This window comes from Dasypus novemcinctus, chromosome 20 (genome assembly GCF_030445035.2).
Source record: "Dasypus novemcinctus isolate mDasNov1 chromosome 20, mDasNov1.1.hap2, whole genome shotgun sequence".
In the NCBI taxonomy this organism is placed as follows: domain Eukaryota; kingdom Metazoa; phylum Chordata; class Mammalia; order Cingulata; family Dasypodidae; genus Dasypus; species Dasypus novemcinctus.
In genome coordinates this window covers 5,260,921-5,274,494 of record NC_080692.1, presented here as the reverse complement: position 1 = coordinate 5,274,494, position 13,574 = coordinate 5,260,921, and the positions used below count along the sequence as shown (strand labels likewise).

At 40.1% G+C, this 13,574-nt stretch overlaps 1 protein-coding gene across 1 annotated transcript in view; it reads left to right on the top strand.

Moving 5' to 3' along the window:
* The first annotated feature begins 170 nt into the window (after positions 1-170).
* HSPA14 (heat shock protein family A (Hsp70) member 14) overlaps positions 171-13,574 on the top strand; it is a 46,563-nt gene continuing 33,159 nt past the window's right edge. The window contains exons 1-8 of the mRNA XM_004450989.5: positions 171-348; positions 1,431-1,511; positions 1,587-1,669; positions 9,688-9,736; positions 9,868-9,973; positions 11,093-11,183; positions 12,030-12,134; positions 13,235-13,396. Of these exons, the coding sequence (XP_004451046.1) occupies positions 292-348; positions 1,431-1,511; positions 1,587-1,669; positions 9,688-9,736; positions 9,868-9,973; positions 11,093-11,183; positions 12,030-12,134; positions 13,235-13,396 (734 nt within the window). The 5' untranslated portion in view covers positions 171-291. The remainder of the gene's footprint in view (positions 349-1,430; positions 1,512-1,586; positions 1,670-9,687; positions 9,737-9,867; positions 9,974-11,092; positions 11,184-12,029; positions 12,135-13,234; positions 13,397-13,574) is intronic.

The window sequence follows — 13,574 nt, the reverse complement described above, 5'->3', positions numbered from 1 at the left end:
GCCCTGAGACGGTTCCCCCGCCCCTGCTGCGGTTCGTCTTCTCACTGAAGCGATTCGCCCGCCTCTGAAGCGATTCGTCTCCTCCCTGAGGCGATTCGCCCGCTCCTGGGGAGATTCGTCCGACAGGGAGGCGGGACCTGCGCACTGATTGGCGGCCTGCGGGGGGCGGGCGCTTACGAGCGGGCGCGGTGGCCGGCGGGAACGGGAGGCTCCGCGGGTCCCGAGGCGCAGCTCCGAAGCCGGCGTTGCTGCCGCGGGGACCTCCGCCGCCGCTGCCCCTGCCGCCGCCTCATGGCGGCTGTCGGGGTTCACTTGGGCTACACGTCGGCCTGCGTGGCCGTCTATAAGGTGAGAGGCTGCGGGCCTCAACGGCGGCCCTCCACTGGTCATCTGCCCCGCTGTGAACGCCTGGCGGGCGCCAAGCAGCGGCGTGCTCGGTGGGGGTGTGCGGGGGAGGGGCGGAGGGCCGGGTGGGGGTCGTGGCGCCGCGGACGCGCGAGGACGCGCGTTCAGGGCCGCAGGATGCTCGGAGGCGGGCGCGGGGTCCAGGGACGTCGGGGCCCCAGGCTGCCTGCAGACTGGCGCTGGGTCCTTGACGTCGGGGCTGTCCGATGCCCGGGGGCGGGCGCGGCGTGCAAGGATTTTAGGACTGCAAGATGTCCAGAGGCGGGCGCGGGGTCCAGGGACGTTGAGGCCCAGGATGCCCGCAGCGGGCTTTGGGTCCAGGGACTTAAGGGCCACAGGATACCCGGAGGCGGGCGCAGGGTCCTGGGGACGTCAGGGCCGCAGGACGCGCTCTGGTGGACCCAAATGTCTGCGACCCGGAGGTTCCTGGAAGTTTGCCAGGAGGGGTGACCGCGATATGAGACTGGGGCTTTTGCTCCTTGGAATCATGCCTGACTGAAACGAGTTGATTGTGCATTCTGTACCGTCTCGCTCTGCCTGCAAGTGCGACTGGAAGTGAGGGGCCTTGATACAGAGTTGTGACCTTACTCTTACCAATGGGAGGCGGAAGGAATAGTAACAACGAACACCCCTATTAGTCCCATATTTATGTGTCGCATGATCTGTAACGAAAAACTAGAGGGCTCAGTACCTTAATTTGTAGAAAAGAAGGGAAAGGAGAGCAGTAGCAGTAGGAAGAATGAGGTAATTGTAGTGTTGTATATAGAAAGGTTATTAAGTTTGATCCAATTATTGGCTATGCAGAACAAACTGAAAAAAATGCAGTTTTTTGTGGAAGGTAGACTTTGTAGATTTAATCAACACTGATTTTCTAAATTAAATTTCTACATCTTTAAAATATTGATAGAGCAACACTTCTTTCTACATCTATGGCAGAGTAACACTGACCCATATATGCATGAATGACTCTAATAATACTGTATTTCGTTTCAAAACAACTAATACAGTTGTGTGTTTTCCTCTAGGATGGCCGGGCCAGTGTGGTTGCAAATGATGCGGGTGATAGAGTTACTCCAGCAGTTGTTGCTTATGCAGAACGTGAAGAGGTACTATTCTTCTTGTTTTTTGTGCTTTGATATAATCAAAAATTACATGCATTGTAATATATTGTTCTTTTTCAGGTTGTTGGACTGGCAGCAAAACAAAATAGAATAAGAAATATTTCAAATACAGTAATGAAAGTAAAGCAGATCCTTGGCAGAAGGTATGGAATGAAAACATGTTTATAAATTTTAAACGTAATGCAAAATGAAGCTAAATGCACCAGTTTGTCTTTTCATTGCTTTTCATGACTGTCATTTCAGAGAGTACCCTTGTAGACTGTTGCATTTTCATTTGATTAATTAGATTTGGGTCTTCTTGAGGATAAGAGTCACTCAGACATTTCTTTCTTTCTAATAGGTCTGCCTACATTCACTTAGTTTAGATATTTGTCAGAGGTGGTAATTAGCAAGTTTCACATTTTTACATTTCTAAATGAGGGAACTTGAAGATTTTGTGGATCTTTGGAGACTTCTTTGCACTATAGTTGAATTTTACAAAATCTGTCAGTTGACCATAATTTGGGTAGAAGCTAGTGATTTTCATAGAGCCTTTTGTGACTCTTTCTGGGAACTAACTTTTCTAGTCAGCTTACACGTTTAATCATTACGAAAACAGCTTAATTAATGTCTTAAGAATCAGGTTAATCATCTATTGTAACTTTAATTAAAAGATTAAATAGGCTTGCTTTCCCAGACTTACGTCTCCTCAAATTATAGATTCCCGTGATAATTAGTGGTTTTCATTTTCACTAGAGTAGTATTACTTGATATAGTGTTTTTAAAATTTCAAAGTGCTTTCACATCTATTATTTTACTTAATCCTCTCAACGTCTCCATAAGGTTGGACAATTGTTATCTTTCCCCATTTGTAGATGAGAAAATCAAGACACAGCAGTTGAGGCATTACTGAATTAGTTAGAGGGGGGGATCAATTAGAAAGGACTATAGTTTAGGTCTTCTATCATTAGCCCCAATTTTTTGCTTTTCCGCTTCATTCAGGTGAGAATTTAAGTAGAAATTTCCTTTTGTTTATGAGCCTGGGAGTTTGGGATTATAGATGGTTTAATATTTATCCCTTTTATAGAGAGAGGTGTTTTTATCATTATCACCTGTGTTTAGTTAAATTGAACTTGATATTAATTTTTTTCCTTAGGATGTCTTTGTACTAAGCCAAAAATGATAGCATTTTGAAGAGAATTCAAGTTTTTGTTGTGATAACTATACTCGATCCTTTTATACATTCACAAAATTTAGTTCTAAATTGAAAATAAATAAGTTGATGTCAAAAAATTTCAAATTCCAGGGAAAAAATCTGAGCATTTCACAAGGGTTTTGAAGCTAGAATTGTAAGCAGCTAACTGTATGTTTTTTGTGTTTTTTTTGTTGTTGTATGCTGCTATTTTGGGGCAAATGGTCAGAATAATAATGTGGCTGTCTTCTGTCATATTTTGCCTAAAGCTTTTTATTAACAGGAACAGCTTAAGCTCACTTCTCTGGCCCTGAAAGGGGTGCTATATGTGATAGTCAGGCGGTCACTCATAGCCATAGCATACAATTTTAGACAAAGTTAGCAAAGGAAGAGTGCCCTTTAGACTGTTGCTACAACATGGTCCTGCTAGTACTTCTCCAGACTTAGCGCCTCGTGGTCCAGGGTACTTTTTCCCCTCAATTTGTCTACTTAGTCAGACAGTGGAGTTTCTTACAGACACAAACATGTACCATGGCTCTGCTTTGGAAGCGTTTGTCCCCTTGGTGGAGTAGCCAGTCCTTTCATTAACAAGCCAACAAGGACTCTTTTAGCCCCTGGTCTGGTATCCATCCTGGGCAGAGTCCCAATGTGGGCTTTTTCAGTCCTGGCATCATGCCTGTTTATGAACTACTCACAGTCAGTACCACTTAACTTGCTCCAAAGTTATCCTTACACCTTCCCTGTAACTCTCATTCCCCTGTGGCCTTCCAGCCAGAAATGCGGTCCTTGGACCTGGCTTCTCAGCAATTAGCTCTGAGAGGGAAGAATCATCTGGCTCCTGGGAATAAACTGAGAGCATACAGAGCCTCCCCACACCTTCTGATTTGCACGTTGCTGTCCAGGAACTTCCTTCAGCTAGCCTTCTTTCCCAGTCCACCATGGCCAGTACGAATAGCAGTGCGGGCATCCGGTGGTCCAGACAGGAGACACGAACGCTTCTCTCCATATTAGGCGAGGCAGAGTATATTCAGCGCCTCCAGACTGTACATCATAATGCAGATGTCTATCAGGCTGTGTCTAAGCGAATGCAGCAGGAAGGCTTCCGCCGCACCGAACGTCAGTGCCGTTCCAAGTTTAAAGTTCTGAAGGCACTATATTTAAAGGCATATGTTGCCCATGCCACAAGTACAGGTGACCCACCACATTGTCCATTTTATGACACTTTGGATCAGCTTCTCCGGAATCAGATAGTGACTGACCCAGACAACTTAATGGAGGATGCTGCTTGGGCCAAGCACTGTGATCAGAATTTAGTGGCCTCTGACAGCCCAGGGGAAGAGGGAACCAGCATTCTGAAAGCAAAAAGGACACAGGCAGCAGATCATCAGCCTGTCTTGAAAACAGTTAAGGAATCAGATGAGGATTGTCAGCTGAGAATCAGTGACCGGATGCGAGAAACCAGTGACCTTGAGGACTCCTGGGATGAATCCTCGGGTGCAGGTAACTCCCAAGCATGTGTAGGATTGGGGTTGTGGAGTCCCTTGGTTCTAAACAGCAGTTATGATTGGATAGTGTCCTTAGCATAGTTACGATTTCTGCCCTCCACCTTTCCCCTCCCCCCCAAAAGATCCAGGTTTTAAAAAGCTGAGAGCCTAGGTATGTAATGTTATTTGAACTCTTTCAACCTAGAAATGCTCTGTAGAGCCCAACTAGCTTTGACATTTTCTGTAATGAGTCTATAGGAATTTGTGGAGCGGGTTGGATCGCTGCATGGAGAGGGGTTTAGGAAGGTGAGGGGAGGTTTTGGAGGTGAGATTAAAGAGACCAAAACATCCAGAGTAAGGAACAGGCCTTTTCAGGAACTACCATAGTTTTGTAATTGTCTCTCACCTCTGCTGCTGGCTCCACACATTCCCTCAGCAGGAATGTCCTCTTTGCAACATTGTTGCTTTGTTTTTCAGGGTGCTCTCAAGGGACCCCCAGCTTCAGCAGCTCCCACCACCTTTTCAGAGGTGCAGTTGCTCCCTGTCAGAGCAGCACCATGGCCAGACTGGGTGTGTCCTGTGAGCCCAGTCCCTGCACCAGTACCTGCCGAAACTCTCCTGGTGTAGCCTCTGCACAGCGGCCTCAGGTCTCCTCGTCCAGAGTCCGTTTTGTTTCTGGTGGGGATAGGCTTTTGACCAGTGAGCCACCTCCAAGGTGGGCAAGGAGAAGAAGGCGTTCCGTGGCCAGGACTATTGCCGCTGAGTTGGCAGAAAACAGGAGATTGGCACGAGAACTCTCAAAGCGGGAGGAAGAGAAGTTGGACAGGCTGATTGCTATTGGCGAGGAGGCCAGTGCTCAGCAAGATACTGCCAATGAGCTGCGCAGGGACGCTGTGATCGCTGTCAGGCGCTTGGCAACCGCAGTGGAAGAGGCGACTGGTGCTTTCCAGCTAGGGCTTGAAAAATTGCTTCAGAGGTTAATTTCTAATACTAAAAGTTAGATGGTGATTACAAAAGGGTCTGTGTCCTAAACTGTTAGAAGTCTAGTTCTAATGCCCACCTTCCAGTATGCTGACTCCTTTTCTTAAGCACTTAGTTCCTCAGAAAAGGAGGGGTGGATGAACCGTGAATATGCAGAGTAATAGGAGGATACCTGCTCCTTTTTCCCCCCCAATATTCCCAACTAATTGAAAGACCTTCTAGAAATGTGAGGGGTGGCCTAATGAAAAAAGAATGGAGCCAAGTCCAGAGAGCTAGTTCATACCTGGCTTTGTCACTGATTCCCATAGGATGTGAGGCAACTTAGTTTACCTCTCTTACAACAGTTTCCTCATCTGCAAAATGGGGGATAGATAGTAATCCCTGCCCTGCCTACCTCACAGGGTTGTTGTGAGGATCAAATGGCTAATAGATGTGAAAGGGTTTAAAAGCACTATACACATGTAAGTTATTAATAATGTATAATGATCTTGGTTGAGGTAAGACTAGGGTGCGGCACCTTAGTTTAACAAGATATAGCAGAATGGTTGTATACCATGACCTCTTGCTTGAATCTTTCCTTTATGAGTTTGATTTTCTATATACAACTGCTTCACGGAGTTTGAGATCTTAGCTTTTTTAATCCCTCTATAGCTCATTTGACTAATGTAGGCACAAAGTGTGACTGTACCTTTTTGTCTTATATTTTTGCTGCTATGTCTGTGACATGTCTACTGGTAAACATTCTTAATAACCAAACCATCTTTTTCATCTTCACTTTACTAGTTATTAGTCTTCTATCAGTATAAGATAAAATTAAAAACTGACAGGGAGCCACAATAGTGTGTTACGGTTCGTGTTAATAATAGTCTGATAACATGATACATCAGCTGTAATATAAAATATTAAATGTACATAAATTCTTTGCATTTCATATTATTTGGGTCTCTGTATGCATAAGTATATATCCTTACATTTTTGTTGCCATTCAAACATTGTACAAACAATTCTGGTTATTTCTGTTTCTCATTCTGTTTTTTAGCTCTAAGTTCATTCTTTTCTGTTAACTGTGTTTCTGTTCAGTATGTTGTAGAGGGCAAAACACAGACAACTTTTCTTCCAGTGAACTTTCCAAAGTCACTTCTTCCTCAAGTGGTCTAGACAAAAGTTCACCTAGTTAATGGCATACAGTGAAAGAAAACAGCTTTGTTTCCCCTTTAACTTTGGGAACACTTAAGGATGGTGTGGGTAAAGTTAAAATAGTTAATTCCTTTTAAGCACAACCGCTCAACAGAACTCCTCCTCTCTTCTGGGAGTTCTGAAGATGTTGAGCCACTTGGAATTTATATTAGAAAGAAAGCCGTTACTGGCTAGCTAGGAACTAACTTTAAAGCTTTTAGTGGTTTATCTAGTACTTTCAGGAAATACAAGGAGGGAGGAGCCTTTGAAATTTAAAAAAGCTTTTCTAACAGGGGAGAATGACAAAAACAGATGTTTTGCGAGAGTTGTTTTTTTTTTTTTTTAATATATATTTTACAGGCGTGGGTGTTTACTTAAATGCTGGAACTATAAATAGGTGGAGAAATGGGTAAAGACACAGTGGAAACGTAGCTGGCACCACAACTAGAAGGCAAGGAGCTGCTGTGATGAAGGAGAGGGAGGAAGCTGGCAGAGTGAAGCATACTGGACTATGTCAGGACTCCCGGGCTCTGGTCCTGGCACAGTCCTTTGGGCAAATCACTTGCCCTTTTTTGTGCCTCTTTATCTCTAAAATGAAGAATTTGTATCAGGTGATTTTCCTAGTACTTCCAGTTCTAAAAAAGATTGAATGATTAGTAGCATAGCAGCAAAAAGGCAAAAGAAAAATGAAATTTTAATTTTCAGTTATAGCAGCTTAGTAATACATACTTGAAATTCTGGTAATAGTTGAATTTTAAGGAAGTATTGTATGGCATTACTATTTATTAATACATTCATGAACTTCTAAGTACCACACCAGGCATGTGGATTCTCTGCTTTAAAAGGAGCATTAGGGCACTGAAATGGTTATATATAGGTATGCATTTTCTCCATATTTTTAGGCCATTGCATAGAAGCATAGGTGTCACTTAAAACTGGATAAAACTAATGTAGATAGGAAAAGCAGAAGAAAATACTCAAAGGAGAGTTAGTCCTGTATTAATTTTAATCTATTATTAGTAGCAAAATACTTAGGCAGGGATTTATATGAGCTATGAGAAGAACAAACAAGCAGAGGCAGAGATCATTTTTGCAGCATGAAAATCTAATGGATGAATTAGTCTAAGTGTTCTGAGAATAAGACTAAAGGGGGAAATGTAGGAGGAGAAAACAAATATAGGCTAAAAATATTGTTATGAGGAGGGAAGTTGGAAGAAGGGGAGGCAGTGTGGAAGAAAGCAAGCCCAGACGTCCAATTCTAGCCGTGCATCCTCAGGCAGGTCGTTGCACCATTCTCTAGCTCAGGTTCCTCATCTGTACATTGGGAAACTAATAATTGTCCTACCTACCTCACAGGGTTGTTGTGAGGGTCACGAAAACAGATGAATGTAGATGTGCTCTTGGACTTGTGATGCACTAATGTGGTGGGGGCAGGGGGCACAGTGCTGGCCTGTGCATAGTCTGGTCCTTTTGACGGTGTGAGACCTGGAAGGAGGAGAAGGAAGATGAAATGGCGTTGCTGGTGAAGGTGGTGGTACAATGGTAGGAGTAACTGCCTCCTAAGAACATGCTGTAATGAGGTGCTGTATATACCAATCTCCCCTCCCTTTGTTTTTCTGTTAACAAAATGTAATCCTGGTGTGTACAAATAAAAGTTTTACTTACGTGTCGTTGTGGATCAGTCCGCTGTTTTCTGACAATGTCTGTGATCATTTGTCACCTCCATTCTCTGCTTTCTGCTTCTCTGCTAACTGGTCTTGTGTCTTACCCTTATATGGCCCTACGAGCTACATGTGTTTTCTGTTCTTAAAAGAGACAGGCCCTCTTTTCATGGCAGTTGAGAAATAATTTTCCATGCCTAAGAGTTCTGTAAATTCCATAAAATATCATTTTTGGCACATTATCTTGTCTGAATGGTAGAGAACCACATCACAGGATAAATTACCCTGGTTGACTTAAACTCTCTTTTAGAAAAACAACTGGAAAAAGGCCAAAAAAAAAATTAAAACAACAACTGGTAAGTGTCATGGTGAAATTGGTGAAAAAAATACCATGGGCACACTTCTTTTTTTTTTTGTACTCTTAAAATATTTTTCCAGAATGTAGTATAAACATTGGGTTTAGAGAAAAAGAGGATGGATTTAGTGGAAAGAATACTACATATTAAAGACCTGGATTTTGGCCAGTTAGGCCATTAATATGTGGCTTTGGACAAGCTCTTTACCTATTTCCTATCAATCATGAATTGAAGGTGATAGGGAAAAAACGAAGAAGCTTGCAAGTATACCAGGCAGATTTCTACACTGATTAGTCCATTTTAAATCTCTTGTCTGCCTCTAATTTATACAGATTAGGACCATCAGATGTTCAGTAACCTTTCAGCAATTTGCCACAATTTTCATCTCCTCTTATGAAACATTTAAGGCTGTTCTCTGAAAAGAACAGCCACAATCTCTTAGAAGAAGGGCTTAGTGGAAGGGCACTTGTCTAGTTCACCTTAATTTCTAGATTAATTTAAGGCAAGCATCAGAGATTCCTACTCTGGTCATGGAAAAGATGAATTTGGTTGTTCACAGTCCTACTGGGAGAAAGTGTGAGACGACCATGGGAATCTTATCCCTTGTTAGCTTATGAGGCAGGAAGCATTTCCAAACTTGTACCTGCCATACTAAGCACATGTGGCTGCAGTGAGGATGGTGAAGCAATGTAGGTGAAGACATTTGGAAGACTGCAGTAATTGGTGTTTCTATTTTGAGCAGCATATCCCCCGTAGTTGTCATTTTTCTGTTGCCACAACACATTTATTTAGTACTAGTACCTATTCTGCATATTGGATTCTACTGTCAGCAACACTTCAGTATGGAGTAGTCATACTTTCGTTCTGTCTTTTGGTTTTGAGTGTTGATTTATATTTAGAAACCAGGAAACAAAGATGATATTGGGTATTCTGGTTTGCCCTTAGTTTGTAATCTTATTGCCTTTTGTCTTTTTAGTTCTGTCTTCTGGATCAAGGGTATGTGGGTATCTAATATAATATAAATCATTTTATAATATAAAAAATCACCCCCAAATGTATAGCATCTGTTAATAGCAGCAAGGTCAGAAAAAGAAAGAGCTATTTACTTTCAAATGTGAAGGTTAACACTTTAATAGAATTACTATGGCCGTTGTAAATAACCCATATATTTTAATCATCTGTAAGATCTGACATTTTCTTAATACTAAGCAACAATAGTTTTGTTTATATATTCATATTTATTCGGTGGTATTGAAAAATAAAAGTCTTTAAACCTTGTATCTACAATACGGATTTTAATACTTACCTCTCTTTATCTTTCTCTATGGACAGCTCTGATGATCCACAGGCTCAGAAATACATCACTGAAAGTAAATGTTTAGTGAGTATGGTTCTGTTATTTCCCTTTTAGACAAAATAATTGTCAAAGTCATGACATAAAATATTGAGAAAGTTTATATTTTTATTAAAATGATTTCTCAGGTAGTACAATTATAATCATTTCTTTTATAGGTCATTGAAAAAAATGGGAAATTACGGTACCAAATAGATACTGGAGAAGAAACAAAATTTGTTAACCCAGAAGATGTTGCCAGACTGATACTTAGTAAAATGAAAGGTATTGAGCAAAAGAGATAACAGCTAACTTTTAACAATCTTTTAAAAGTTGACCTTGGAATTAGAAGTGTTTTTGGATCTGGGGAGAAGAAGAGTGATTCAGTAGATTAAGCAGTTGGGAGACTTCAGCCCCAGACCTGTCTTGGCTTCTAACTGGCCATGTGACCCCGACTTTAGTATTCCTATAAGTAAAGTAAATGGATTGGGCCTGATTATCCTTCTCAAAATATGTTTCAGTGGCCAAAATAAACTTTACGGTAAATAGTGAATGTTATTTCTCCCTTTTAAAGATTGGCAGTGCATTCTCAACAATAATTTAGGCAGATTAAGTAGGTCTGGTTTTTATTAGCACTTGACAGATGAAAGGTCTGAGCTGAGTAGTGTTCTATGGAACACTTTGGAAAATTCTGGAGGTTTATAAGTTTACTTCATCTCTGGAATATGAACTTGTTGAATTAACATAACATGTCTTCATAATGCATTAGAAACTCATTCTATGGAAATAATCCAAGACTATTTGGGAGATGGTTGATGCTTTGAGGCTTAAGAGTCAGGCTCTTTGGAAAGTTTGTTTTTTGTGAAGATCTATTTTATTTATTTCTCCCCACCCCTGCCCCCCGCCTTGTTGTTTGTGCTTGCTGTCTGCTCTCTGTGTTTGCTAGTCTTCTTTTTCTTTAGGAGGCACCAGGAACCGAACCCAGGACCTCCCATGTTAAAGGGAGGTACTCAATCACTTGAGCCACCTCTGCTCCCTGCTTGTGTCTCTCATTGTGTTTCCTCATTGTGTCTCATCTTGTTGTGCCAGTCTATTATGTCAACTCACTGTCTTGCTCGTTTTCTTTAGGAGGCACTGGGAACCGAACCTGGGATTTCCCATTTGGTAGGCAGGTACCCAGTTGCTTGAGCCACATTTGCTTCCCTGGAATGTATCTTGTTCCTTGTCTACAAGCTATCCCCAAAACCACAAAAAGTGCTGTGTGGTTTGACAAGGTGGGGGCAGTCAAGTGATTTAGAAAAATTAATTTTAATGAAAAGATCTTTGACACAACTAATTAATAGATCTAAAAAAGTATTGTTGTTTTTTTGTTTCATTAGAATTTTAATATTTTTTAATATACAGAAACAGCACATTCTGCCTTGGGCTCAGATGCAAATGATGTAGTTATTACTGTTCCATTTGATTTTGGAGAGGAGCAAAAAAATGCTCTTGGGTAAGTATAATATGGACTTATCTCATTTGCTTACTTAAAGGAAATGCAAATGTCTTATCACTACACAGTAAAAGGTAGAATTGTATATAAAAATACCTTAGGCAGTAAAATTGTATCTGTAAATAGTATGGGGCTGATCATTAATTTTTCCTATCATTTATGAAATGCCAAGAGTATATAAAATTAGATGTACCTTCTTAGCTGTTTTGATGTTTATGAATTACTTTGACTTATTTTCATGTAATTAAAGTTTACGCAGGAATTATTTATGAATATGCAGTTTTTAGAAAATACTTGAAATTATTTCTTCCCCTTACATCTTAACTTTAAAAAAAAGTTGTATTTTGTTTTTACAGATCATTATACAAATATAATTGGAAAGCATGCATGCCTTTGCTTTGCTGGATCAAGTTCTGTATGGGGCTTTGGCAGGCATTGAAGTTGCTTCTGAGGGAAAGAATTGCCTTATTACTGTTTAAAGTTCTGACCCTAGATAGAAGAAATTGGAAAATTCCAAAATTTATCATAAATTTGTCATAATCACTAAAATTTGTATACGTGGGCATTTTTGAGAGATTATTTTTCTTATTCAGTGTAAGCGCATGTTATTTTCTTTGTTAAGAATATGGATTCTGAATATTATAAATTTAAACAGAAAATCATCTACTCTTGTACAGTCATATCCATTTCTTGTATTCTATTATCTTGCCTCTAAAGATCATTACACTTAATGTTCCACTTGGGAAATCTTATTTGCTATTGTATAAAATCTTTAGCAAAGCATTTTAAAACTGTAGAATTGAACATGTTGTGATACTAAATTCATTGAAAGCAAATTGTTGACAGGGAAGCAGCCGGAGCTGCTGGATTTAATGTTTTACGATTAATTCATGAACCATCTGCAGCTCTTCTTGCTTATGGAATTGGACAAGACTCCCCCACCGGAAAAAGGTAAAAAAAAAACATGCTTGCAATTGTAAGTTTTTCAGTGCAGAAAACATTCTAGATTATAGCAATTTTATCAGTAGGGGTTGTTTTAAAATGCAGTAGTTCCCATCTTCTATGGATGAAAAAACATCAGCACTCTCACCTCGAGTTTTTCAGGTAGATGAGAGAGAATTCTTGGAAAGTAGGTAAGAGGACATAGCAGAAAGGAAGATTGAGCTTTTCTGCTGTTAGCACCCTTATTTTGTCTCATTATTGGAAAAAGATTTGGAAGGTATAGGCACTGCCAACTTCCACCTCAGACTAGGACACTGTTAATTTTACTACCAATTCCAGTTATTAGATATGTTTAGAAACAACAGATACTTTATAAATTTGACTTGGCAGGAAATTGAGGGAAATCCCACAGCATGAGGATTTGAGACTTCTTTTGATGGTGAAATTGTAAGACATACTTCTTCCTAATTTAGTTGTCTAAACTTAACATTTATAGACCTGATGCATCATGCAACTTTAGGGAAATGAATCCAGATATTGTGTTAAATTTCCTTAATTGTTTCATCTTATTCATGTTTCAGGGTAAAGAAACTAAAATATATAAATAAGAAATTATTTTTAGAGGAATTAGGAAAATACATATCAGAAATTATGAGTTCTGTTACTTAAGAGATAGGAAATTAGCTCTTTGTTTTGTGTATATTTTATACCTGTAAAACATGTTATTGGAGTAGTAACTTACACAATAGAGTCATTAATACTATTACTAATATACAAAATATCTATATTCATTTCTCTTATGATTCACTATAATCACAGATCCATTCTTGATTTACCTTGAAAGTTTAATGTTTTAAACTCCGGTTACTCAGAAGAATGTAATTTTACCAGTGTGACTAAGGATCAAAGAACTTTGACTTGGTGTCAGAAGATCTCAGTCCTGGGCTCCGTTCATCGCTAAGTGACTAGAAAACTTAGTTGCTCACCTGAGAGTTCCAGTTTCCTCATTTGTAATTTAAAGGGATTAGACTAAGCAGCTTCTTCTAATGTCCAGCCTAGCTTAAAATGTGATTCTTTAATAGCTTGCTCATTTTGTCTTTCTTTTGAAGCAATATTTTGGTATTCAAGCTTGGAGGAACATCCTTGTCCATCAGTATCATGGAAGTTAACAGTGGAATATATCGTGTTCTTTCAACTAACACCGATGGTAACATAGGGGGTACACATTTCACAGAAACTTTAGCACAGTTCCTGGCTTCTGAGTTTCAGAGGTGAGTTTTAAGGAACTTGATAATGCATTTTGATGATGTTATAGTCACATTCCAGTGAATTAATGTCTTATGGGTATTTATTTTAATTACTAACCTGTTACCACAAATTTTGCTACTGGCTATAGTTATTGCATTCAAAATTCTAATCCTGCTGGGATGTATCGAAACTCAAATGTAT